The sequence below is a fragment of the Castor canadensis genome, chromosome 10 (assembly GCF_047511655.1).
Source record: "Castor canadensis chromosome 10, mCasCan1.hap1v2, whole genome shotgun sequence".
NCBI lineage: Eukaryota > Metazoa > Chordata > Mammalia > Rodentia > Castoridae > Castor > Castor canadensis.
This window is the reverse complement of record NC_133395.1, coordinates 54,560,280-54,586,693: the sequence shown is the minus strand read 5'-3', so window position 1 is coordinate 54,586,693 and position 26,414 is coordinate 54,560,280. Positions and strand designations below refer to the sequence as shown.

Sequence of the window (26,414 nt, the reverse complement as noted above, 5' to 3'; positions counted from 1 at the left end):
ACTCAATGCATGGTCAATATAAACATTATTAATGAAATATTTTAATTCTTTTCTTTTAAACTAAATATCTGAAATCCAATATATGTTTTTTTACTTACAACATATCTCGGTTTGGACTAGCCATATTTCAGTTATTCAGTGGCCATATGTGGCTAGTGGTTACCACACCATACAGCTTAGGTCTGACATATTATGCTATGGTTTTGTATTCATATTCACTTACCTAACAAGTTGGTAGGATCAACAGTTTTTCTCAGTATTTTGGACTCTTTTCCCTTCTCACCATTATTGATTTGCCCCTAAGTAATTAAATGTGGAATTTGACATTGTGCTTGGATTTAGTTTTTGTAAGGTATCTAGTTTACAAATTTCTATAGACTTGGTGGCTTATTAACAATACAAATTTACTCCTCACAGTTCTGAGGCTGGGAGTCTAAGATCAAGGTGCAATAGGTCAGATTCTGGTAAGGGTCCTCTTCTGAGTTCTTCCAAGTTTGTATTGTGTCCTCATATCATGGAAAGAGGGCATAAGATCTCTGGGATCCTTTTTATAAGGGCATTAATCCCATCATGAAGGCTTTGCCTTCCGAAGGCCCTACTTCCTAATATCATTACATTGGGGGTTAGGATTTCAACATATGAAATTTTGGAGGAACCCAAATATTCAGTCCACAACATAAGATTTCGACAAGGAAATAATAGAAATGGAAAAATAGTCTTATTTTGGGCTAAAGGTTTGATCTGGATTGTCCCCCAAAGGCCCATTTGCTAAAGGCTTGGCCTTCAGCTTGGCACAGTTGGAAGACAGTGGAAATTTTGAGATGGGGTCTCGTGAGCAGTCTAAGATCACTGGGGCTGTGCCCTCAAAGCGGATTGTGGAATAGCAATCTCTTCCTCTCTCTCTGCTGCTTCCCAGCTGCCTGAGATAAGCAGTTTGCTTCACCACATACTTCCCACCATGCTGTGCTGCCTCAGCATAGGTCCAAAAGCAATAGATCCAACCAAGTTGGGACTGAAACTTCCAAAACTGTGAGCCCAAAAAGCTTTTCCTCATTTTAATTTGGCTATGTGAGGTGCTTTGTTACAATAATGGAAAGCCAATTAACTCCACATAACTAAGTCTGAAAATGCTGCAGTAGTTGGAGTGATTCCATTTGCATTTTGGAATGACAACATCTCACTCCAAGATGCAGCAAGAGTTTGCCTATTTCTTACAGTGAGAAGTGTGTGGTACTAGACATGTGCAACCAAATGTGGTGAAAACAGGTCTTGCTCAGAGCTCAGATATTATAACTGAAGTGACTTGGATTTGGGCAAATACAGGCTTTGGCAATGGGGCAAATAAGCAAGAAGAGAAAATATTTAACCTCTGCTGGGCGAAGCCAAATTACTTGGCTTTTGAGGGATAACTGAGTGATTTACAATAAGGGTAGTCCTTGGTTCTAGATCTCTGGGTAGGTTCCATCTACTGGGGTGCAGAGAGATAAGCCTGAGGTTTGGTGTCTCTTGAGTCCATCCACCCCGGTGGTGATAATAGTGTTTCCTGACTGAGGCAATACTTCTGAGCCCTATTGCAGATCATTAGTCTGAACTTCCTCTGTGGAGGATATGAAATTTCTCTTTTTCCTAAAAAATTAGCATTTGCTGTCTGTAGTTGCCGCTCAGTGTTTATCCTCATTTCCATTAGTTGCCGTCTTTACTAGTTTAGTTCTGTCTGCACTTTTGTCAACATTGATGATTTTGCTGCAGACTGAAAAAAATAAGCATCTGGTTGAAAATTGTGTAATTTGGGGTTTGAGTGTTCTAAACTATGATGGAATGGCTAAGTCTAGGTAGTGCCTGAGATAGGAAGTGCTGAGGGAATTAGAATGTTGATTTGGGCCTTTGAGCCAGGCTGAGATACTTTGTTAGGAGCTCTGATCCTAGGATAAAATTTGAGGGTTGGTGACATGAGACTGCAAGGGAACAGGCATAATCATGACTCTGGAGAGATTTCAGGTTTCCTGAGTTATTTTACTCATGTAATTTTTCTTATTTGGAACTTCCTCCCTTTTATCCAACACTAGTTTAAACAATGTGTATTTTACTTAATAGTTACCTACAGATTTCCTTCACAATTCTTGTTAAATCGACATGTTCATTTACGTGCTCATTCATTTATTAAATATGTTCTCCAGTGTGCAAATACTCATTGGGCACCAAGTGCCAGGCCCTGGGCAAGGTGCTGGAGATTTGAAATTGATGAGGCCATAGTTTCCATCATTAGAAAGTTTACTACCTTGTGAATTTTTCCTACATTAACCTATCTGGGTTGGGTCACCATAGCCTATCCAGTCATTCCTTGGTAGTCATCCAACTGATGCTGTGTTCAATTTGTGGTTTTTAATTCCTAGCATATTCCCTAAAGTGGCCTGTCATCCTTAAGTGACTAGACATTTCAAATGTCTAGCAAATTTTTGCTTTTGTGTGTGTGTGTGTGGTGCTGGGGCTTGAACTTAGAGCCTTCACCTTGAGCCACTCCGCCACCCTTTTTGTGATAGGTATTTTCGAGTTAGGGTCTTGTGAGCTTTTTTGCCCAGGCTGGCTTTGAACCACGATCCTCCTGATCTCTCTCTTCCTGAATAGTTAGGATTACAGGTGTGAGCCACTGACAGCCAGCTTTATTTTTCTTTATAGCTCGTCATAGGGCCTGACACTTGGCACAGAGTAGGCTCTAACATATTGTTAACTGAGGTACTGTTTTTCAGAATCAATGAATAGTGTGAATTGATTTTTTTTTTACATGTGATTACTGGTATTGCTAATAGAGATTTGAGGGTTGTAGGAGATATAGTCAAATGACATGAAAAGGGCCATTGCAACACAGCCTCGATTGAAAATTTATACACTAAGCATGATGCCCATAAGCGTTCTTTTCTGAAAGTACCACAGTATGTTTGGCATTGATTTTTAATGACAGAGGATTAAAGCAATATCTATATAGACATCTTTCCAGTGTGCTGCACCTGTTCAGGAAGTACAACTTTGGGGACTACTTCCTGAAGTGCATCAATAATAGCTTTCAGGCTGTCAGGGAGGAATGCCATATTAGTCAAGTGAATTTCAGTGACCCCTTACTCTAGCGGGAGCCCAGGGTTGGAAAACATTTTTATAAATAAAACAATGGTTGCTTTGCAGCCCTGACAAGTTTCTCCTCTCTTTGAGGCTGTCAAATAACAGAAGGCTTGTTGTTTCTTAGAACAAAGGTATTTGCAGAGGAACTGATCAAACTGTTATTAACAATCTCATTACTGAAGTATCACCAATGCTTTTGTGCATTTGAGGTTACCAAACGGATTAAAGTTTTATTCTGAAAACTATGGAGGCATACAGGAACAGAGACACTTATGAGCACAGTTGGGTGATGGTTTTTCTGGCTAAGCCACTTTTGTTTTGGGGAGAACTGCTGCCCCATTTCTGCAGGAGGACAACTTCTCTGGTAAGAAGGTCTTCTAAAGGGCCTGCTGGTTGGCCATAGAAGTCCTCAAAGGTAGTCATGACAACAGGTGACCATTGTTAATGAGATTGTATTTTTTCTGACAAGGGCACCAACATGCTCCTTGAAAAAAGGGACGAGGAAGGCTCATTATAGTCACAGGCAGAGTCTTCCAGCAAATGAGAACAGATTTTGCCCTTTGCTCTGGTGGGAAGTAGGAGGAAGAGAAGGGAGGTAGAAAACATGCTCCTCTCTCTTTCCATATTCACAGCATTCAATCTCAGAATAAAGGATTTGGTGTGCCAATTTTCATTCTCACATATGCCCTCTGCTTTCCCTGTCTTGGGGTGACATTGAAGAGGCTAGAACATTCGGTCAAAGTGGCCAACACTGAATTGCTCCAGTAAGGGAACAACAAATTTCACAGTCTACATTCTGCTTCAATAGTAGGCTTCCCTGATAAAATATAGGGTATTTATATAAATTTGAATATTAAATGGACAACATATATTTTAGAGTAAGTATGCCCCAAATGTTTCATGGGACATACCTATATTAAAATTAATTTGTTATTTATTGGAAGTTTAATCATCGTAGGTCCTAATCCTTTGCATTTACCATATCCAAGAAGTGCAGATAACTCTGGTGTATGGTGGGAGTGAAGTGAAGGAGTGTCTTAATGAGGTAGTCAGGAGATGGCAAGAGGAATTTAGGGGCAGTGTTTGGTTCTAGATTCTGGGCAGACTCCATCTGCTGGAGTACAGAGAGATAGGTCTGAGGTTTCAGGTCTTCTGAGTCCATTACTCGTGGTGGTAATAGTGGTATTTCCTGACTGAGGGAAATATTTCTGAGTACTATTGCAGCTCTCTAGTCTGACCTTCCTCTGTGGAGGATGTGAAATTTCTCTTTTTCCTAAAAAATTAGCATTTGCTACCTTTCAACACTCCTGTTGTTGCCTTTCTGCATTTGCACAAGTTTGCACTTGTTTCCATTAGTTGCCTTTTTTACTCTTTTAGTTTTGCATCTTGTCAATATTGATTATTTGCTACATATTGAAAACATAAGAATTTTCAAACTGGGCACCTATATATTTATTTACTAAATCTTACAGTACTATATAAGGAGAATATAAGGGTGTGGACTTAAAAATATATTTCTTATCCCTCAACAGTGAGACCTTGACCTTCACCACAGATTGCCTTTAGAGCAGATAATGGACCTGTTATTTCCAGAAAACTTCTGGGAAAGTGTTCCTATCCTTCCCGAGTCTCCTTTAGTTGCACCTACATGAAGTGGCATAAAATTGTTTGAGAAAACACCTTTGGGTGGCTCAACAAGTGTGTTTCAATGTGGAGAGTGGATACAGGCATCAGGAGCCTGAGCAGTGAGGCGATGTGGACCCCGAAGTTCGGAGATTGGTCTGGGTCGGGTATTCATCAGCCCTCTGAGTCGGGGGCAGTGTGAAGTGCCCAACCAAAGAGATAAACTTGTTTTTGTTTCTCTCTTCCTCCAGCTCTTCTCCTTCCTTCACTTTCTATTCATCCACTTGTGTTTTTCCTGCCTGCCCCCTCTTGGAATAGTATTCCAAGGGTTTAAGACTCTCTCACATTAGCACTGTGTTTATTCTGAGAATTTGTTAAGCTGTGAAGGGTCCCTTCAAACCAGGTCTTCCCAAGTGATCCTGGGTGGGGTAGGGATGCAGAGAGGCCTGGGTGCACTTTCCACATTTTGAACCCCACAACCTTAATATATTGATGCTGACTTTGGGAAATTAAACATAAAACCAAAAAAAAAATACCCTAACATTTTTATAGCATTTCAAAATTTATAAGCAACTTTCCATGTAACAATTCATTGAATTCTAGTAATTTAGAATTATTAGAACCCTAGAGGGTCTAAATGACATACCTAACGCCACCAACTCACAAGTGAGAGAGCTCAGTTTTAATATTCAGGCCAACACCTTTTGCACTCGGCAGGGAGGAAAACAGAGTCACAAAGGTGTGTACAATGTTTGAGAGACAAAAAGGGAGCTTGAAGCCCAGGATCAAGGCAGCTTGGTGAGAGAGAAGACATCCTATTTCTCACCTGCATGAAGAATAAGCCTTAGTCTTCAGTGCCTGGCCAGCTCACAAGCAGGTCAGGGACAACAGAGGTCAGGCAGACAAACTCAGAGAGACACTGCTCCCCTAGAGCCTCTTTGACTGGATGGGAAGCAGCACTCTGAGCTGGGGAGCGGGTACTGGGGATTCTGCTTGCTTGTGTTCTTTCTCTTTACTACATCAGGCTTACATGAGTGCTGCATAGTACAGACTTTTGTCTGGATTCCCAGAGAATTAAGCCTTGCTGTTTTCATCTTCAGAGTGAGGTTGTTGAGAGAACTTGTTTAGAAGCAGACATTACAAGGGACAAGTCAGAGATAACCTGGACTGTGGGTTCTTAAGATGGAAGATTCAGACAGCCCCAGGAAGGCAAGATTCACAGTCTCTAACGTAAGCCCTCCTTTTTTGGAAAGCAGCATTCGGTGAAGTGAGAGAGGTCATTTAGAGGTGGCTTCTAGGCAAAGGACCATGAATTGTTTTCCTTCTTGGAACCTCCAAACTGTCACATCTACAAAGACTACTTTGATCCCATCTCTTTCAAGGAAGTAACAAGTTGGAAACCAGATATTGGGCTTGAAGTGGCACATTTGAGTTAATATTTGGCAGGGATAATCTAGATCTAAGGGAAGGTCACAGAGTGGGGCTCTCAGTGGCAAGGTGTGGACATGACTCAGATTTCTGGTGTCTTGACCCTCCTGAAGAAGGTCATGTGTTCCCCAGCTGCTTCCTCTTTCCTCACAAACTGGCCATGGGGAAATCCCCACTGGGTGCTAATAAGAAGCCCCTGGGATCTGGGCAGAAGTCAGTGGCTCAACTGGGAGGACAAGATGAGGCGGGGCCTTGCCTTCCTGCTGGTGCTTCTGTTCTTCCTCAACCCTGATTCAGGGACTCTGATTGCTGGCTCTTTCCTGACTACAGTTTCAGCTTCATTGAAGGATTCCCTGACTTCGGCTTCATCTCAGCATCCAAAACCAGCTACAACTTCTTGGGTAGCACCAGTGTCTACTTCTTGGGCAGCAGGCGGTGCTATGCCCCAGGTGAGGAGGCCACAGAGCCTGAGTGAGCTAGCTTCATTCCCTTCTTCTCACTGAATGCAATTTCACAGATGGCTAGACCTGGGCACTCAAAGAGATTTATGGTTTTTCTGTTCACTATAGGTGCCCTGGAAATGAATTAAAATCTAAGTGAAATAATTAAATTGTTAGCAAGACAACATCTTAGTTCTCTATGCCTTAAGGAGGTTCTCAAACTAGGCTATATTAGTGGTGAGGGGGATGCTAAAAATCCAAATGCCTGGGTCCTACCTGGCACAGGTATTTAAAAATTAGATATTAAAAAAAAAAACTGTTCCTCCCTAGGTGATTCTGATATGCACTCTGGGATGGGAGCTGTTAAGGAATGGAGCCTGCAAATTGCAGCTCCACAACAATTTGTTCGATTGATTTGCTGTTCAGAAGGGACCTCTTGGAGGGTGAACAAGAGGCCTCGAGAGCGAGAACCTCAATGTTCCAGTGGGAATCTGGAAGCTTCTCTGTACCTAGTTAGTACAGAAGATGGGTAACAAGTAAAGGGAGGAGTTATGAGTCTTGGGAACATGCCACCACATGTGGACATGTCCTGAGGCAATGTTAACTTTCTTCAGTCTTCTTTATAGGGACTCTCTAGGGCCATTTCCATCACCAAACAGCCATGACAACAAAATAAGCCAATGAAACCAACCACACATTCCAAAGAGATCAGTCTAGAGGGGTTTCCTATGTAGAAGCTACAGTTAGCCCAGTTCTTGGGGGAAGTGAGCCCTCTTTGTATCTCCTTTAGAGGAAGGAGAATAGGCAGGCACTTCTGATATATTTACTCACCGGTCAGCTAGCTGCTTCCACAAGCATGTCTGAATGGAAGGGCAAATGGGACAAGGGAAGGGAGAGATTTTGTTTGCTTGTTTTCATTGCAGGAATATGCAGACAATGAAGATGTGGTGATTACCAAATGGTTTGGACAGGGCCCAAAGGGAAACAGTAGCAAAAGTTAGGTATACTTAATGGTCCCATACCAGAGATATTAAAACTGAGGCTTACTGAGGTGAAATCACTAAGCTGGCAAGTTATATAACTCAAAATCCGTTAGCTCAAGCTAATTCAGTTATTCCATCCAGGTTTTAACTCATCTTCAGGGCTCTTTAGTGGATACCATCTTCATGCAACTTTCTGTATTTCCGGGGGTACTGGTGAAGAGACCGTTTTGAAAATTATAAATATGCACAAGGATTCTTTGTAGCCTGAAATCAGATGTGCGATTTTATCCCATGATACTGAATGATTTCTGGGGACAATAAGAATTGGGTGTCTTTCTTTTTTCTTTTTTTGAAGTGAGGTTAACAATAATAATTTGTTATAAAACTTCACCACCAATAAAAATTCCAGCATTTGAGTAAGATAATCAGTTAAAATAATAGAAAATAAAATATGGGTCAAGAACAGAAGAATTCAAAATGCCTATTGTCTGGTAAGAAGACAAATATTTAAAAGTAGATAAGAAATGGTACTTAAATAGTACTTAGAGGTTTTGATTTCCTTCCTAGTTTCCTTATCTCCCTGTGGTGAGTCAGAATTACAGCTCCAACCTCCTTTTTATAGTGGTCCAGGTGTCAATTCCACTATAAACCTAACTTTCTTGGACTGACTATCAGTTTGAGGAGCTCTTTGGAAAGTGGTGGAAAACCCTTTTACAACTGTCATTTAGTAAGTTCCAAACGTATCATTTTCTGTACTTTCAAAATGTTGAGTACCATTATTTTATGCCTTGAATCTTTGTGGGCACTTAGACTTTGCTGCTAATTAGAGCCAATCAAAGCCTTAAATCACAAATGTGAGTCTCACCTTCTGCTGCCAGGCTTAGAACACTCTATGTGGCTCCAAAAAGGGGGCTGCTTTGGGTTTCTCATTTCACAGATGTGGAAAAGGCTCAGTGCTCCACTCCACACAGCACCTGGCACAGTCAGGACAAGTCATGTGCTTTTGTTATGAAGCTATGGGGCTGTTGGAGTAAAAAACAAAACCAAAAACAAACACTGTGGCTTTAATAACAACAGTGGCCCTGATTCCTGGGCAGGACTTGGTCTTAATCATTTTCTAATGCTAGAGCTTGGCATGTTGCAGACATTAGTACATGTTAATTGAGCATATGCTGAGTGGGAACTTGGCACTATAGTGTGTTTTGTGGTCATGTAGGGTCCCATTTGCCCTCCACAAAGAGGGGGAGGAGATCGTGTATCCTTCCAAAGGCCAAAGGGACAAGCACTTGTCTTTGTCTCTCATTTCCCATGTTACACTTACGTAGAGTTTAAGCATTCACCACAGAGAGAGACTCATCACCGTTAGCTTCATTGTCTTTGAATTCGAGAAGCAGAAATATCTCTAATGGGAGACACTGATCAAACTTATGGACCATTTTGATGTCAGCTGAGCATGCTGGGCTGGTGATAAGCAGCATGGAAGCTGGGAGTCCATAGCGTTGGGACAGAGATGTTTAATAGAAGCCAGTGGAATGGCTGTCAGTAGGGCTCATAATTATTTTCCTGTCTTTCAGGTGAACTTCAAGACTAAAAGTTGTTAGCTAGTGGGTCCTAGTTGATTGTCTAGAGACTGCTTGATGATATCCACTGCTTCCTGAGTTGATAGAGCTCTTCAGAGAACTCTAAGAACAGTCCATCTCTGTCTTGTGCTGCTATTAATTAACCTCCCCTTGTCAATTGTAATGCAAGATTTTCCTTTTTTTCTTTCTTTTTTTTTGCTAGACAGTTATTATAAACTGTTTCTTCAAAAGTCTTATGATGCATTGGTCTTTCCCATGAAAGACTTGGCAAGCTTAAGCTGGAGACTTTCTATCTTTAGATAGAGTAGCAGAACTAGATCCAAGAGAAGTCACCCTCTTAGACAGGCTCCTGGTATATCTTATCCAGTCCTTATTCCTCCCTGGCAAAGACCCTTCCCCTATCCACCCCACCCCTTACCCCATATGCAGCATAAATCTGCTTATTCCTCTTCCTTACTCCCTAATTCCTATAGGTGTGGGAATGTAGTTGGCAAAGAAAGTTAAGGCCCATGTAAGAATTTTACCTGGCATAGAGAGCTTTTGGCACACACATATTTTTTTTTCCTTCCTGCTTATCTTAAAGAAGCTTAGCCTAAATTTAAAAAGCAAAAACAACAATTGAAAGATCATTACTTGGCTCTGAGGTCACTGATGGGCTAGGTCTTTATTATAGAAGCATCTAGGCCAACCTTGCTTAGGAGTCTTAGAAGTTGTAGATGTTAAATGCACACAGCACACAAGCTCAGCTATAGCCTGCTGACTTGAACTTTGAGACACGTGGCCTGAGTCTCTTCAGACTCTGAAAACCACTTCTCCTTCGTAGTTTCATAAATGAGTCCCTTCAGGCTGATGCTCCACAGGTGAGCTTTGGGCTGGTCTTCAGATGAGATCATTAAAAGGCACAGCCAGTTGGCTGCCAAGAGTTACTCTGTAAGGCGAAAGTAGCAATAAAAAAATGTTAATTGTGCCAGGATTCCCTTGGGGTAGTTCAAAGGGTATAAAAGAAAAACAGGATCTTTCAAACTTGTCTTTTAAAATATGCAGCAGCACTGAAGTGTGAGCCTGAATATCTTAAAGAAACATCAAATATTTTAAAATGACTCTTCTGCAAGTGGTAAGCTGGCGACCTTTTACTTAAAAAATTTGCACAAAATTTCCAGACTCATAGACTGCTCAGTTTTAAATAAATGGCTGGTTTGTTTCCATTCTGAAGAATGTTATTTACACAATTTCCCAGCTAAAGAGGGGATATGAATTTGGATTGTATATTTTCACTGTAGCCCACATCCTTGATGGTTTCCTTATTCCAGTTGGGAGGAATTGGATTGGGGTTGGGATAATAGTGAGCAGAAGAAAACAAGTAATACAAAGAAAGAGAAAGTGACAGTAACACCTACCAGAGCCAGGGGCTTGGCTCATATTGGTTAGTTGTGAGGACAAACTCTGTGACCAGATTATATCAGTTTCACAGAGGAAGAACAGACTTAAGAAGATATCACATGGAGTAAGGGATAGAATTGACATTCAAACTTAGGACTCTCATTGCTTCTTTACTTCCCTTTCTCCACACAGAGACAGTAATGATTTCTTTTAAGACTCCTCAAGAATGGAGAATCCTTTTGGTAAAGGCCACTGACGCAGTGACTTAATTCAGCAGGTGGGGATGCAATTTGGCTCGTTCTTATAATCCTAGTCATTTGTGTATTGGACTTCAGTTGCTTGTCTCCCAGTACTCTTTGGACAAGCCAATTTGTCATTCCTGTTGCCAAAAAACCTCATTTTCCAGCTTATTACTGATGTTTACTTTATTATTATTTACAGCTGTCCAATTTCACCGGCTCCGTTAATGACCGGGGGATCTGCCAGTGCTCGGTTTCCCTGCCAGATACCACCTTTCCTGTGGAGAAAATGGAGCGCTTGGAGTTCACAGCTCACTATCTTTCTCAGAAGTTTGAGAAAGAGCTTTCTAAAGTAAGCATTTTCTTTTCACTCAATATCTTGATGATAGCAAGCAAACAAATGAACACGCATGTAAAACAGAACACTTTTTTACTCAAGCTTTATAAATAGTCGATCTTTGCCTATCCAAGATGGCATGTTTGTATCCTGTGGTGGCTGTCACATTTATTCTTTTTTTTCATTTTTCTTTTTTGGGCTCTTTTTGGTCTTCTCTTACTTGCAGGTGGTCTCTTCTTTCTTTCCCCTCTTCTTCTCCTTCCTCAAATCTTCTCAGTTTTCTTCCCTCCCTCCCTTCCTTCTCTTTTCCTTTTTCTATTTCTTTTAAATCTGTACAATTTTTCTCTTCCTTCTTTCTCTCTGCTCCTTCTTGGTGGTTGTCTTCTATTGTCACACTTAGAGCACATAATTAGGAATGTCTAGCATTACACCAAAATTGAAGGCTTCCCTGGGAATTTGAATCATGACTAATGGGTCTCTCAGCCTTGGGAAAACCCTAACTATAACCTTCTGATTACTACTTTTCTCTAGCAATAGGAAGTTTTTGTAAAGGGTTTGCCTTTCTCTGAACTGGCAGGAGCAAGGTGAGTTGGCAATCCAATTTTGACCCCTTCTGGCTTTATAGCCAAGTTACAAATCAATTAGAAAGGTTCCTATTTTCTACACAGGTGAAGTCCAAGCTGGGGTATAATCACATTATACATTATTTAATACAACTCCATTAATTTGCAAGGAGTCCTGGCTTTATTGCAAGACTCAAAATAAGTTTTCCTGAGCAATTTAAGCTTAGCCACCTCAACATCCAACATAGTTATCCTTTAAGACAAAAATTATGGCGAGGCTGAGACCCTACTTTCAACTTGAATTGGTAGATAAATATTCTAAGTTTAAATGAGTGTCCAGGAAAATGTGTTTGATTACTCCAGGAACCTAGCTTCTTAAGAAATAAAATGTCCTTGAATTAATCAGCAGAAAAGGCATAGCACTAAATTATAAATTCCAACCATTAATATTCATAGCCTTATTCCAGCATAATCAAGTACAAATAAGAAGTTGTGCATAAAAACACAACAAGTAGAGGAAAATCCTAGGTAAAGATCATTTCAGTTGGAGTCATTTGCTTTGAAATAGTGGAAACCACTGATTTGTATGTTGTCTTTGCTGCCAGGAGTGTGAAGGGCAGTTTGAAATCTCATGCTGCTCTAGGGAGAATGTGACTTGCCAGATTTGTGAATATAAGACATTTAATTCCAGTGCTGTAAGGTGTGGGGAGGGATAGGGGGCATCTGATTTGCTGACAATTGGCTGGAAAAAAGTGCAGAGTAGGTGGGGAAACTAAAAGTTCTGAAAGTTGCATAGCTGCCACCCCTCCCCTACCTCTGAGGCCCAAGAAAGAAATTCACCTGCTAACTGGAACTTGCATAGTCAATTTGATGTGGAAGGTAATATTAACAAAGATCATAGTAGCAGCTTTCATTTGTGTTTTTCCCAATGTTTCTAGTTCTACTTTCCTCTCAAGGAAATCTTTAAGGGAGATAGGCCAGCTATCTTCCCTCCCATTTTAGGGATAGAAAAACTCAAGGTCATAAAGGTAAAGAGACTTGCCCAAGGTTATTCCTTTCTTGGCTGGTTAAGCTAGATCAGGAATTGAGTCTTTGGAATCATCCCAGCTCTCTTTCCTCCTGGCTAGGCTGTGATCCTCCTGTGCAGGCCCAAGAAGAGATGCAGTAGGTCAGTAATGCCTTCAAATCCAAAGTTATCTCTCTAGCTGAGGGCTTTTGAATTTCTAGGTGAATTATTATAGCTGTTCCTAGATTGTCTTGGAAATCACCATTTATCTAGGGGCCTGAGGGAATGCCCATTTTGGGCAAGCCAGTCAAAAAGCCTTTTGACCGCCTTACATTGATTCATTATCTGTCAGTACACAGAGAAGACAGGGAGCTTCCTCTGCATAAGACGCTGAAAGCATTTTGTACTTTTATGTTGCTTATGACATGCCCTTTTGTGACTATATACTTAGGGAGGGGACGACAGAAAAGGCAGCTTAGGATTTTTTCTTTTTCTGGAGGCTCATGGTCTTTGGGGCAAGTTATTTGATATGACACATTTGTTAATAGGTCCTCATGCATGAGAAGATTGAAGCAGCCTGGGAGACATTTAGGCAACCCATAAACAAACAACATTGATTGAACAATGTTTTGTGCAGTGAAATAAAATAAATTAAAAGGTCAGCTTGAAAAACACTGAGATCATAGTTTCTCTGCTAATTTCTATAAATTATGGGGCACCCGTTATCTAGGCACTTAATGAACATTATCGCTAATCTTTATAATAATCTTATAAATTTGATGCCATTGCCTCCAGTTTTAGGAGGAAACTAAGACTCGGAGAAATTAGGTAATTTGCTCACTCAGTACTAAGGCCGGTTTGAGGTTAAGTGTGTCTAGCACCAAAGTGCTCCATGTTTTGATGGTCACACCCTGCTCAGTTAACCTAATTGCATTTATTTTTAAGGATATGTTGAAAACAACAGTATGTTGCAAGCTACATTTATTTATTTTAAGTCATCTGGCCTCAGTTATGATCACAGATTTTGAGGAACTGGAAAAACACGAACTGAACTAATTCTTTATCTTAATAGCATGGCGTCCTTATTTATTACAGACCACATTTATTGTAAGAAACAGTACAACCACCCCCAACAAACCTCTAAGGAAACTGTGATTTTTCCTTAATGACATAGTTAAGTATATCATAAAAAAATGGAACCTATGAATATTAGGCTGGTCACTTGAAGGCAAGCACATGTGTGATTTCTAAGGCTAAAACTTGTAGTAATGATGAAATTCTAAGTAAAGATGCAGATACAACTGTGTGTCCTCAGAACATTCTTGGTGTGTAGATGCCAGTAGCACCTACCCACCCCCAAGTGGTGACAACCAAAATTGTCTGTAGTCATTGCTGAATGATCCCTGGAGACAAACTCACCCTGCCCCAGCTCCTGTTTAGAACCACTGGTCTAAAACTAAGCATTTTCTAGAAGCAAGAGGGAGAAATGCACTTAGTGCATCAAGTGCCAGGGACGTGGGCTGGACTCATCCCCAGGCAAGTGGGCCTGCCTGTACTGACCTGTACTTCCCAGGAAGAGCTGGCATGTTCTCTGAGTTGCCCATGCTGTCTCAGTGCTACATGTGAAAGACTGATACTAATAATCTGCTTAAATTAGAAAAGTTCACACGGTGAAGTCCTTCTGGCCCATTTTCAAATTTGTTCCTGCCTTCTGTAACTCTGTGGATAATTCCGGTTTTCTTACACACCACTGAGCTCTCCTCAGAATGTCAACTGAAAGAATCCCCCTCCACCCCAACTTTTTCCTAAACAGATTTTGAAAGACCTTTCATTTTGTAGGTAAACTCAGGCAGATGCAGTACACATTCACATAGTTTGCAAACTCCAGGTCATGTCTTGGTTTTCTGAGAGAATTAGGGAGAGCCACATTTTATTTAGCAGAGATGACAGTTAAATCACTCATTTTGTGGAACAGCACTGCGATGTGCCACCAAAATGTTCCAGGAAAGCCGAGGGTATTTCATTTGTTCCAAGTGCTGGCAAGGCCAATGCCAGCAAGCATATTCATTTGTCAAATTTCTATTTCTGCAATGGATTGGCACTTTATTATTACTATTTTTAATTGTAGGCAGGGTTTTATGCCCAATTTTTGCAGAAATTGAAACCTATTTTGTATCTGTGTGTATATTTTTGAGGGGGACATGTTTGGCTTTGACCCTCTCCCCACACACCCATAATTATTTTTAACCACCCTGTCTACCAGAATGTCATGAGCTCGATCAGCCTTGGAATGATGGTGCATCTGATGGCACTGAGCACTGGTTGCCCCAGGAGATATACTAGCAGCACCAAGGACTGCATTTTCAACTTTCATTAAAAGCCTCTTCGTCTGAAGCTCTAGCCCTTTAGGTCTCTGGCCTATGAGTCTACTCTAATTTGCACAGTGGGGTTAAGTGGAAGGGCTATAATGACAGAATCCTACTGCCTTTGGTATTAGAAGGATTAGAGGTCAACATCTGGCTTTGAATTTATCTAGGCACTGTGGATCAGCTCTTCAACATTAGTGCAGTTTAGGGAGAAGTATCACTTATGTTCAAAATTTTTTAAAAGAATGTAAAACCAGCAACTTTTAATGAGCAAGACTTTAAAAAGCCATGCCATTTCTTTGAGAGATCAGATACAGAAAGTAGCACTGACTATTTATTGAAATATCCACTTGGAGTTTCCAATTATACACCAAACCACCAAGGGAATTTTTGGAAGTATTTTAACTTAATGATCAGACATTCAAATATATGCAACAAATGCGTAATTTAAAGGTCTGATTGCAATAATCAGTTCTTGGAATAAATGTGAACACATTTAATGAAATGTGCACTTTACAGTTGCACATACACTCACAGATCATGTAGTAAGTTGGGTCTTTGTACCACTTTGTAAAAGGCAGAGGGGCTCAGAACTCATAGCATATGATCATCATAGAAAGAATTCTTCCTCTTCTAGAAAATACTTAGATCTAGAGCAATGGTTCTAAATACCAAGAAGGTGATGGCAGTGGTGATTTGGTTCTCAGAGAACATTTAGAAATGTACAGAGACATTTTTGGTTCTCACAGCTAGGGAGTGGGAGGGTACTACTGACAGTCAGATCAGTGGAATACCCTACAATACACAGCCTGACACTCCTCAAGAGAGAGACCTACCTCTCTTCTATAAGGTCAATAGTTCTGAGGTGGAAAAATTCTGATTTAGAGCAAATGCATTGAGAGGAGGGATGGCAAGAGACTGATTCAAACCAGCATTAAAATAGAGATTGGAATATACAAGTGAAAGATGATTCTGGGGCAAATTATTTTTAGTACAGATGTTAATAAGTTAAACATATTGTAGGTAAGTACAAAGTCTGTCCCAACTACAGTAATATGTTAATTTCTAGTTTTCAGTTGGATAGATTTAAAAAAATCTACTTTTGATCCATTTATTACCCAAAACACCCCGATGGCTGACAGGAACTAAATAGGCATCAAGGATTTGGTAGTGGAGGAATGCTATTTGCTCTGGGAATTGACTTGAACTTTTTGCTCTCCCTTTAGGTGAAGGAATATGTCCAGATAATCAGTGTATATGAAAAGAAACTCTTAAACCTAACTGTCCGAGTAGAGTTCATGGAAAAGAATAGCATTTCTTACACTGAACTGGACTTTGAGCTGATCAAGATAGAAGTGAAGGAGATGCACAAACTGGTCATAAAACTGAAGGAGAATTTCATTGGAAGCACAGAAATTGTTGATCAGCTGGAAGTGGAGGTAAGGAGGGAACTCATTTCTCAGAATACAAGTGATAAATGCTCTTCAGTGTCTATGAACAAATACTAGGAATTGGATATGGACCTCTCTCTCTCTAATTCTAATTCTGTTACTCCCATGACAATGTAGCATATTGCATATTCTGTTTTGGATAGATGTCTGCTTTTTGTCTAATAAATTAAACACATTGGAAGCATGTTGACTGAGGAGCAGGTGTTGTCTAATGGTCACAATCCAGCTCCAGATCCAAATGGCCTTTTCAAGTTCTTTAAAAGGAGGTGACATAAATCTGAACGATTGTTCATAGACACGCTAGATCAGGTGTCTTCTCTGCTTTGGATTTATCCACATAGGACTAGAAATTCACAATTTACCTGATGGTGAGCAGGTTAGACCTGCTTCTGTTTTTGAATGACCACCTAATCCTTGATTCATCTTGGAATTCTCCACATACAGGAAACCTCTTTTAAGAAATTTCTTGTATGTTGTAGTGAAGGCTTTTAAGATGTGAGCATAAAGACTATCACATGAATATTATGGTTGTGTCATTTATATCAGCATGAATTTGCTAGCATGGTCATGACATGGCCTATAATTGGCAATTCTAGTTACATATTTTAGAATTTAAGTTTTCTCTGGCCCTCACCATTCATTAGAAACTTAATTATAATACAACACTAGTAAACATGAGTTTATAGGGGAAGGTTATTAGAAATGAACTTTAATGGACATTTGTAGATGCTTAAAATGAGTTTTGGCTGTATTATTAAAGCTGTTAAATTTTTTGCCATTTTGTTCTTGTCACACACATCTGCCTGAGATGTGACAGGCATTCACGCTAAACCATAAAATGTATTCTTCCAAATGAAACCATTCAGAAGAATCTCTGGTGTATTCTGTAGCAATGTTTCACTAAATGACATATTCAGCCCCAGAATGTTTATGAAAGAAATTGCACAATAATATAAAGTCACTCTGAATTTTTATTTCCTTAGATAAGGAATATGACTCTCCTGGTAGAGAAGCTGGAAACACTAGACAAAAACAATGTCCTTTCCATTCGCAAAGAAATCTTGGCTCTGAAGACAAAGCTGAAAGAATGTGAGGACTCTAAAAGTGAACTTGCTCCTCTGGGTCCCCCTCCTCCTGCTCCAGGTAAGCATACCATATTTTTACCACTTGAAATTTACCCTATAGTGAGCTGTGAAAAGGGTGGGGAAGAGATTTTGGATTGCAGTGGTGGAGGAAGGGTAGGATTTTTGCCTTCTGAGTTTTACTCTTCCATGTTTTAAATCCCTCCACCCTACCCTACTAATATATTGTAGGATTCACAGGACAAACACAATGAGTTGATTTAAAACAAAACCCACGAGCTACAAATATTCTCTTTGCGTTTACTAATGAGAAAACCCTCTCTATTGTGGCAGCAGAGCTGGAGCAGGTGTGTGGGCGTGGAATCTATGTGTGGCTTCCATTTTTCTGTGCATTGTCTCATTTATATAATGAACTGGGTTTGAGCTTTGATTCTCCTGCCATCCCTTCTCCTGTCCTCTCTTTTTCCTCTATTCCTCTATTCTTCCTCTATGTCTTGGGATTCTGTGTTAGGGAAGACACAGTGAAAGTGATAGCTCCACGAGCTGTGATCCTTGTGAATGTGTCTTTCTGCCCCTCCAGAATTGTCAGTTCCTGGAGGGAAGGCTGGCATCTCATGCCTTCTTCAGTGCTTAGGGAATTAAGTACAGAACAGAAGGAGGCACTTTGTAAGTATATCCATGAATACAGGCAGTGGAGTGGAGGCTTCAAGAGCAGAGAAAAGATCTTAAATCTCATTTGTAAAATGGGAGAATAACAGTACCTGCTTTATAGGGTTACTCCCAGGAAACTCAGGGCTCTGTAATCAGCACCCATACACCACCAATGGATATTGTTAGTAATGATGACAACTGATGTGAAAACCTTGCTGTAAGAGAAGCAGGGCCAAATCCTGTGCAGTGAAGTACATCCTTCCAGCCCTCAGCCCCAGCATTCAGTATTCAGCTCTGTTCTTTAGAGGCACTATGTCACAGGGAACTTCTCCTCAGGTCCTGAGCATCTCCGCCAGAATGGGGACTGTCTCTTTTCATCACATCATACAGCCTTTGTTGTTTTTATCAATTCTAGTCCTCACAACCTGTTTCCTTTCAGACTGTGAGTTTCCGTATCCTTACCAGGATAGCTGATTTCTTTAAGGCTTCAATTAGATATGGCCATAGTTATAAGCCTCATGGTCTTGTTCAGGAGACACTTACCCTTCTTCTACAGTTGAGGATCTGTCCTAGTCTGACATACAGAGGATGTTTAGGGCAAAACCTATTAACTGTCCTCTTTGGTATGGAATCAGTGGTATAAAACATACATTGGAAATGAGAGCTGGTTCTGTTGGACCATGAGGACTCACTGAAGATTACTGAGCAAGTGTCTTCCTCCCCCAGCAAATATTTCTGAACAATTTTTTGGTTTTCTCTGCATTCCTTACAATAAGGAAATTTTAAATGAAGAAGGAACATGTAGGGACACCTAATGGAGCCCCTTCATGTCTCAGAGGAAGGGACTTGGGTGGTAAGGATGCTGCTTTTCCTGACGCCCTCATGTAGGTAGTATCAGAGCTGAAGCTAAAATGCAAGGGTCTTCACTCCTTGGTCATCTCAGGACTCTCTGACATCTCACAGTGTCAGGCATCAGTCATTCAAAGACAGTGGTGGGGGAGAAAATACACTGCTTAGTTTCTAAGGAGAAAAACAAGTACATCTGTGAATTGTTTTTGTTAGAATTTTTCTCCAGAATTTTCCCCTAGATCTCACATTTAGACTTCTGTGAACTGTCTCAGCTCAGCTGTGTTGTTTAAGCAAATTGAACCCAGATTTCCACTTACTTTCCCACAACCTTGACTGTACCTGGATCTCTGCCAAGCCACTTGGCCCTCCTCCAGCTTTGTTCATCTTATATTTATGATATTTATATTAAACTGATTTTTTGTCGTGTTTTAAAATCAATTTCTTTCACTTGCTCTCTTTCTGTTTGGATTGGTTGATAATGCAGAATTGGAAAGTCCCCAGGCACCACAAAGTTGTGAGCCCGTGGAGACTTTAATTAAAGTTACTCGCTATTATGGGACTTTAAAATCTGGCCTGTCTGCTTTTTGCACTGCAGAGTTGCACAGAACAAAAAAAGACTGTGTGCCTGTGTAAGCTATAAAGTAATTCTGCACTCTCTGGGCTCCTCCCTTGTGGCTGCAGTTTGGTAGCCCTGTGGTCAGCTTGAACTTAGAACTAGTACATGTGTTTTGGGTTCAATAAAATGCATTTTATACTTCTTTTCCCTGCAAATAGCATCCTTTCCTGCTTCATTTCATAGAATTTTCTAATTTAAAATAATTGGCCTTCTACTCATTAACTTTCTTTCCTTATAACAACTGACTTCACTCTCTCTGTTTTTGCTCTGAATCTAAATGACTATATATTGGAAAATGTGATGAGAGTGACCATTTTGCTTGGGGATGTTAGACTGCTATGCATAGTGGATGCTCAGCAAATGGCTGGTGATTGAATGACATGAAAGGCATAAGGTGACCTGCTAAAACCCTAAGCTTAGAGAAGTATTGAACAGAAAATGTCAAATAATTCAGAGTCAATTTAGTCTTAATTATTTTATGATTATGATCATTTTAATTGCTTAATTCTTCTAAGTCAATCATATTCTCTCTCCTTTTGGTTCAAATGATGTTAGTTCAGTCCAGGTGAGAGAGTACATTGATGGACACAAGATTAAGTTTCCCCTGTGGGCCTAAAATGTGTGGCTTCAAAAGAAAACACTACTTATCATGACAGTATAAAGAAAGCCAACTAAGAATATTTTCAAGTGTCTGTAGCTTCCCTGGATATTTTCAGAATCCCAGGGCAGTATCTCATGAATTGCATGGTGAAGAGATTGCTGACAAATTCTACAACTGTGTAGAGAGTTCCTCTCATTATGTTCTGTAGAGTAAATATCAGGCTAGTTGAAAAATCAGACATGTAACAGGCTTCTGTTTTGTAAATAAGCAAGTTGAATTTAGGTGATGTGATTAGTCTTTTGTTCCTTTATTCCACAAATATAATTTGGTGCCACTGTGGAGCTGTCCCTATTCTGGGTACTGTGCTAACCAGGATGGATAAAGGAACCTCCAGGAGCCACTATCCAGGAAGGGAGACAGTCATGTAAATGTCTACCTGTAACTGAATGTGATTATAATGATAAGAGTTGCCATTTATTAAGTTATTTACAAGCCTTGTCTTTATTCTTTTCAACAGTTTTGCAAAGTAGCTATTATTTTTCTTTAACATAAGTAAACTAAGGCTCAGAAGGTGAAGTAACATACTCAGGAATACTGCTAAATACTTGAGTTACTATTTGGGTTAGAACTTATCTGATAATATTGTCACTGCACCAGGCTGCCTTTCATAGCCACCCTAATAGAGAGGTACACTTGTGATTTGTGGAGTGACAAGACAGTTCCAACAGTGGACCTACCTGATTAACACCAATCATCTTTGCTTATGGAGTAAAGGGTAATTTTGCTCTTGACAGTTGTGTGCTGTGTTCTCTTCCACCAGAAATTGCAAAATGATTCGCTGGTGCATCATAATTCTTAGATAATGTCTGGGCAATGGGTTGTTGCCAAAAGGTCAGGGTGAAGTTGGGATAGGAAATATGGTAAGAAGGGAAAGGAGTGTATCTAAGGCCTTGACATGAAGAAAGGGTCTGGGCCAGGCATCAGGGGCTCATGCCTGTATTTCTAGCTACTTGGTAGACTGAGATCCAGATGACTGTGATTGGAGGCTAGCTTAGGCAAGTAGTTCACAAGACCCTACCTTCAAAACAATCAGTGCAAAAATGGACTGAAGGTATGGCTCAAGATCAAGCAGTAGAATGCCTGCTTTGCAAACATGAAGCCCTGAAATCAAACTTCAGTCCTAGCCTAAGAAGGGGGTGGGGGCTGTTGGAGGGGTGTGAGATAAGGAAGGGTGGCTAGAAGCTCAGAGTAGATGGGGTGGAGAGGATGGAGACTCTGACGACCAATGGGCACTAGGATGGCTGTCAGTTTCAGTATTGTTTCCATGTTGGTTTGTTGCCAGGAGTTGGGGAAGTTTGCCATAGTCTTTTCATTGGTCTGCCACTATGTAGTCACATCAGTAGCAGTGACAACAATGCTTAGTTCTTGACCCAATTTCCACTTCCTTTTGACTATAGTCAGAGCCCTAAAGATGTCCGAAGTGGATAGAGGATACAAGGTGTGTGTGGGTGGGGAAAATAACAAAATGGACAGGAGAGTATTTAGGAATGGTTGAAAAGTGTGGAAAAGAAATTGATCTTTCATTCAGTTTTGAGATTTATACCAGGTACAATTTTAATTTTCTGGTTAACTTAGAAAATGATGAGTCATTATTATTAATCATTAGTAATAAGACTATTGCCAATAGAATACTACTGTACTAATAACAGGATTATCATTATAGTAGTAGTAATAATAATACATACATACTTTTGAGAAGTTTCTTTGTGTTCCTTTTTATCTAAAGACGTTCACATCTGGAGACTGAATGATTTATTATTAACCCCATGATAATGCTTGAATAAGTTCTATGCATCATAAATTTTCCTGAAATATTTTGCTACTATTGGTTTGGGATATTTTCTTTCCAGAAAGGCAAAGTTCAATGAAGGAAACAACTCTTATGTCTTCCAACCTGAAAGTTAAAAAACACAGTTTTCTTTCATTTCCTCCTGGTGAAATGTAGTTGAATAAATGAATTCTCAGGAAGATATTTGAACTAGAAAATCCAGTAGGTAGCATATGGAAACTGGAGCAGTTTTTGTTATCATTAAACTGAACACACCACTAACTTTATTTTAATAATTCATGCATTGTTTCATAAACAAAAGTAAACAAGCATTCATCTGAGAGATCACTTTTAGGAGAAGAAATAATAATTTATAATATTATTTATTATTTCTTTGGTGGAAAGCAGTCTCCTGGCTGAACACACATTGCTTTTTTAATTTATGAAATGGTGCATGCATTATTAAAATAAACCTGTGACCATGTTCTGCTTAATGATATGCAAAATTATGAGGTTGGGTACAGAGTGGCTTCATTTCTCTGCCTGTTGTATGGTTGGCTGACTTTCCCACCAACTGTGGATTTATGACAGCAGTTAAGGAGCACATATTTAATTCTTGGACCAAAACTTCCCAGCAGAATGGAAAAATAAAAGCAAGATTTCTAGTAATACTTTTACCTCTGAGCAGTCCTAGAGTGAGGAGGGTAGAGAGGGAAACTTTTAGCAAGGAAAGGAGTAGATTTTCCATATTGGGCTGAGGCAGAGGATCAAGGACAAAGCTTTGTTCCTCTTCTCCCTACTGTGCTAATCTCAGGCAATTCTTTGGAGCTCTGTTTTTGATTTGGACTCACTCATGTACCCTCCATGGCTCCCTAATTCCCTCCCAGCATTTAAAGCTAGATCCAGTGATTCAGGTTCTGCTGTTTGCTTCCTTTACCTGCTCTGCTCTGGGCAGCAGGGTGAGGGAAAAATAACCTTGAATGTACTTGAAGTTGAATTTTCTTTGTTAACCAATAAACTATTTCACCAGTTTTTTTTTTTAAGAGAATTTGTTAAGATCCCAGAAAATATGAGTTCAACTCTTTGGATAGTTATTATAAAAATATTGGAGGAATTTTATTTCATTTTTTATAGCTCATAAATGTTTCAGATTGGCAAGCATTTCAGAGGGAGTGCAGTGTGAAGAGCCAGTTGCCCAGGCTGAGTCATTTACCCAGGAGTTACTGGGAATGTAGATTCAATGGACCAGTGCATATGGTCCCACTTGATGGTATACATTGTGACAATGACTGTGTCAGAATGGCAAGGATGAAATACTTGCCTGTCATTCTATGGCACAGTAGCATATGGTACAAACAAGACTCACCTCGTAACTCTGCAGCAAGATGGTCACCAAATGATTTATGGGACTGGCACTGGGCACAGAGCAGGCAATGCTGCCCTAAAATAACTTCAAGCCTTCTTAAGGCTAAAATTCCACTGTAATAGGACCATCTTTCTGGATCTATAAAATACTGCACTTAAAGCTTCCTCTTCTGAGGTTATTTTTAAGGAGGATTGATACCCAGTAGATATTGGGGTCCCAGTAAAGGCAGAATGAGGAAGGGCATGGAGACTTATTCAGGCTCATCCCAATTCCCCCTAGAGCTGACTCCGGTGAATAGCTCCTTCTGGATTTACAGAAATAGGGGGAAGATGTGGGGGATGATTTTGATTTCTCTATGAGAAAAATGAAATCAGATAATATTTGCAAAATCCTTTTTAGTAGAAGGAACTATATCAAATTCACTAAGTCTCCTCTGTTCTCTTTTTGGGCCCTCTAAATTTTTACATATGGTGTTTGACAGTTTCATTAACCTCATTTCCCAGACTGAAAGCCCATCCATGGAAACAGAAGGTAGTTCTCTGCAGATCTAATGGTGGGTTTGCATTGAGACTGAAACCAAAAGGAGTTTTGGCTCTTCTCCATCAGAGCCACTGTTGTCATTGAACCTTGGCAGGAAAAATATTGATGGATATCTTTGGTTCTTAAGATACTAAACTGCTTATCATTCATTTTCTCTAAGAATGCCTTTTCTATTTTTCTTGTTTGTACAGGGAGCTGTAGTCATGGTGGTGTGGTGAACATCAGCAAACCATCTGTGGTCCAGCTCAATTGGAGAGGGTTTTCCTATAAGTACGGTGCCTGGGGACGGGATTACTCTCCCAAGCATCCAGAGAAAACATTGTATTGGGTGGCACCTTTGAATACAGATGGGAGGCTATTGGAATATTACAGACTTTACAACACACTGGATGATTTGCTATTGTACACACAGGCTCAAGAATATCGAATTACCTATGGTCAAGGCAGTGGTATAACAGTTTACAACAAGAACATGTATGTGAACTGGCAAAACAGCAGGAACATTGCCAAAGTTAATCTGACCAACAACAGGGTTGAAGTTACTCAAACTCTCCCTAATGCTGCCTATACTAACCGTTTTTCATATGCTAATGTGGCTTGGCAGGATATTGACCTTGCTGTGGATGAACATGGACTATGGGTGATTTATGCAACTGAAGCCAGCACTGGTAACATAGTGATTAGTAAACTCAATGACACCTCACTTGAGGTGCTAAACACTTGGGTTACCAAGCAGTACAGACCATCTGTTTCTAATGCCTTCATGGTTTGTGGGGTTCTTTATGCCACCCGTACTTTGAACACCAGAACGGAAGAGATTTTTTACTACTATGACACAAACACGGGGAGAGAAGGCAACCTAGCCATCACAATGGGTAAGATGCAGGAAAGAGTGCAGAGCATTAACTATCACCCTTTTGACCAAAAACTTTACGTCTATAATGATGGTTACCTCCTCGATTATAAACTTTTCTTCCTGCCAGAAGCTCAGTAAACTGTCAAGCTGTTAGGGTGAAAGAGAAATACGATCTTTATTGAAAATGGTCTTCTCCACTTACTTAGGTATCTGCAGGGAATCTCAAAGTGTATTTCTTTCGTAGTGCTATTCAGTAGGGATATGTCCACCACCCTAGAGGTCTGGGATATTTGTCTTGATTTGGTGAGTTCTCACGGGAGCCATCTGCCTCTTAGGATGAGTTTCCCAACTGAAATAAAGACTTTCTAGGGTGGGTTTCACAGAGGTTGAGGGCTACAATGAGTCTAATGAAACTTAAGTGAGGGGATATCTGGAAATTAAGGAGCTTAAAGAGATCTCAGTGTGGATTCTGGGGATTCTTTATGCAGGAAAATTTGCTCAATGACCAGTCCTCATTCATGTGGCTGTACTAATTCTCTCATGCCTGCAAAGAATCTGGGGCTTTATTAGACAGATTAACATCATAAGGTGCTTTAGGGACCAAATCTCTGTTTTTCTTACTAGTTCCTGGAATGATGGACTCACTGAACATACCAGAAAAGTAAATTTGGCATGTTATATTACATGTGTAAAGTGCTGTGAGTTTTCTGGAGAGAGAATCTTTTATGCATTAAATTATTCTCTGCAAATAAATCCTCAAAGGATTTTCTTACGAAGCACTTGTTTTTTCTTTTCTTTTATTGTCCACGTATGTAAGAGTCCTATATAGAACCCTCTCCCTTGTAATGTAATTCCAAAGGCAGCTCAGAAGATGAGAACCAAACTTAACTAACAACTTTACTACTGCTTGCTTGATTTTGGTAAACAACAACAACAACAAATTAACTAGTTTTCTATAAAACAGGTAGAAGATAAAGAATTTTCTTTTTTTTTCATCCATGAACTTTTATTTACATGGGTGTAAAATTTTAAAAAATCAAATGACAGTGATAAAATGATAGCATTGATGGTTATATAATAAAGACCTTGGCGCATCTATGAGACTTATATTAAATCATTTCAATTGTTTCATGTACTTTTTTGTCTTTAAGCCTGGAAATTGTAAGAAAATGAAAATTTAATTTTTTTTAAGGAAGAGATGTAGAAAGACTATTTCAAGTACCTGGTAAGTCAGTGCAGAGTTGAAAACCTTGCAGATGCAGGTGCTTCTATATTTTTGGGTGGCTTTATCATCTGCTCTTGGATATTTTCCATTGATATTCGAGTCCTAGTCTTAGAAAATCAGCTCCTTAAATGCTGTACTCATCCTTTTAAAATAAATGGTTAAAATGTGTTTTGAAAAACATCATCTTTTGTTGTCTTTGTTTTTTTTATTACCCCCCACCACTATCCCACCACCACACACACAAACTTGTAACAGGGCATCACACATCTTGCTGTGAGGTATAAAGAATG

The 26,414-nt window shown here is 39.9% G+C and overlaps 1 protein-coding gene across 1 annotated transcript; it reads left to right on the top strand.

The window, feature by feature from the left end:
* The first annotated feature begins 6,366 nt into the window (after nt 1–6,366).
* On the top strand, nt 6,367–26,307 carry Olfm4 (olfactomedin 4). The gene is made up of 5 exons (XM_020188084.2): nt 6,367–6,614; nt 10,990–11,139; nt 16,286–16,498; nt 17,494–17,653; nt 24,235–26,307. The coding sequence occupies exons 1-5, from the start codon at nt 6,405–6,407 to the stop codon at nt 25,035–25,037; spliced, it is 1,536 nt and encodes a 511-aa protein (XP_020043673.2). The 5' UTR covers nt 6,367–6,404; the 3' UTR covers nt 25,038–26,307.
* The last annotated feature ends 107 nt before the right edge of the window (nt 26,308–26,414 follow it).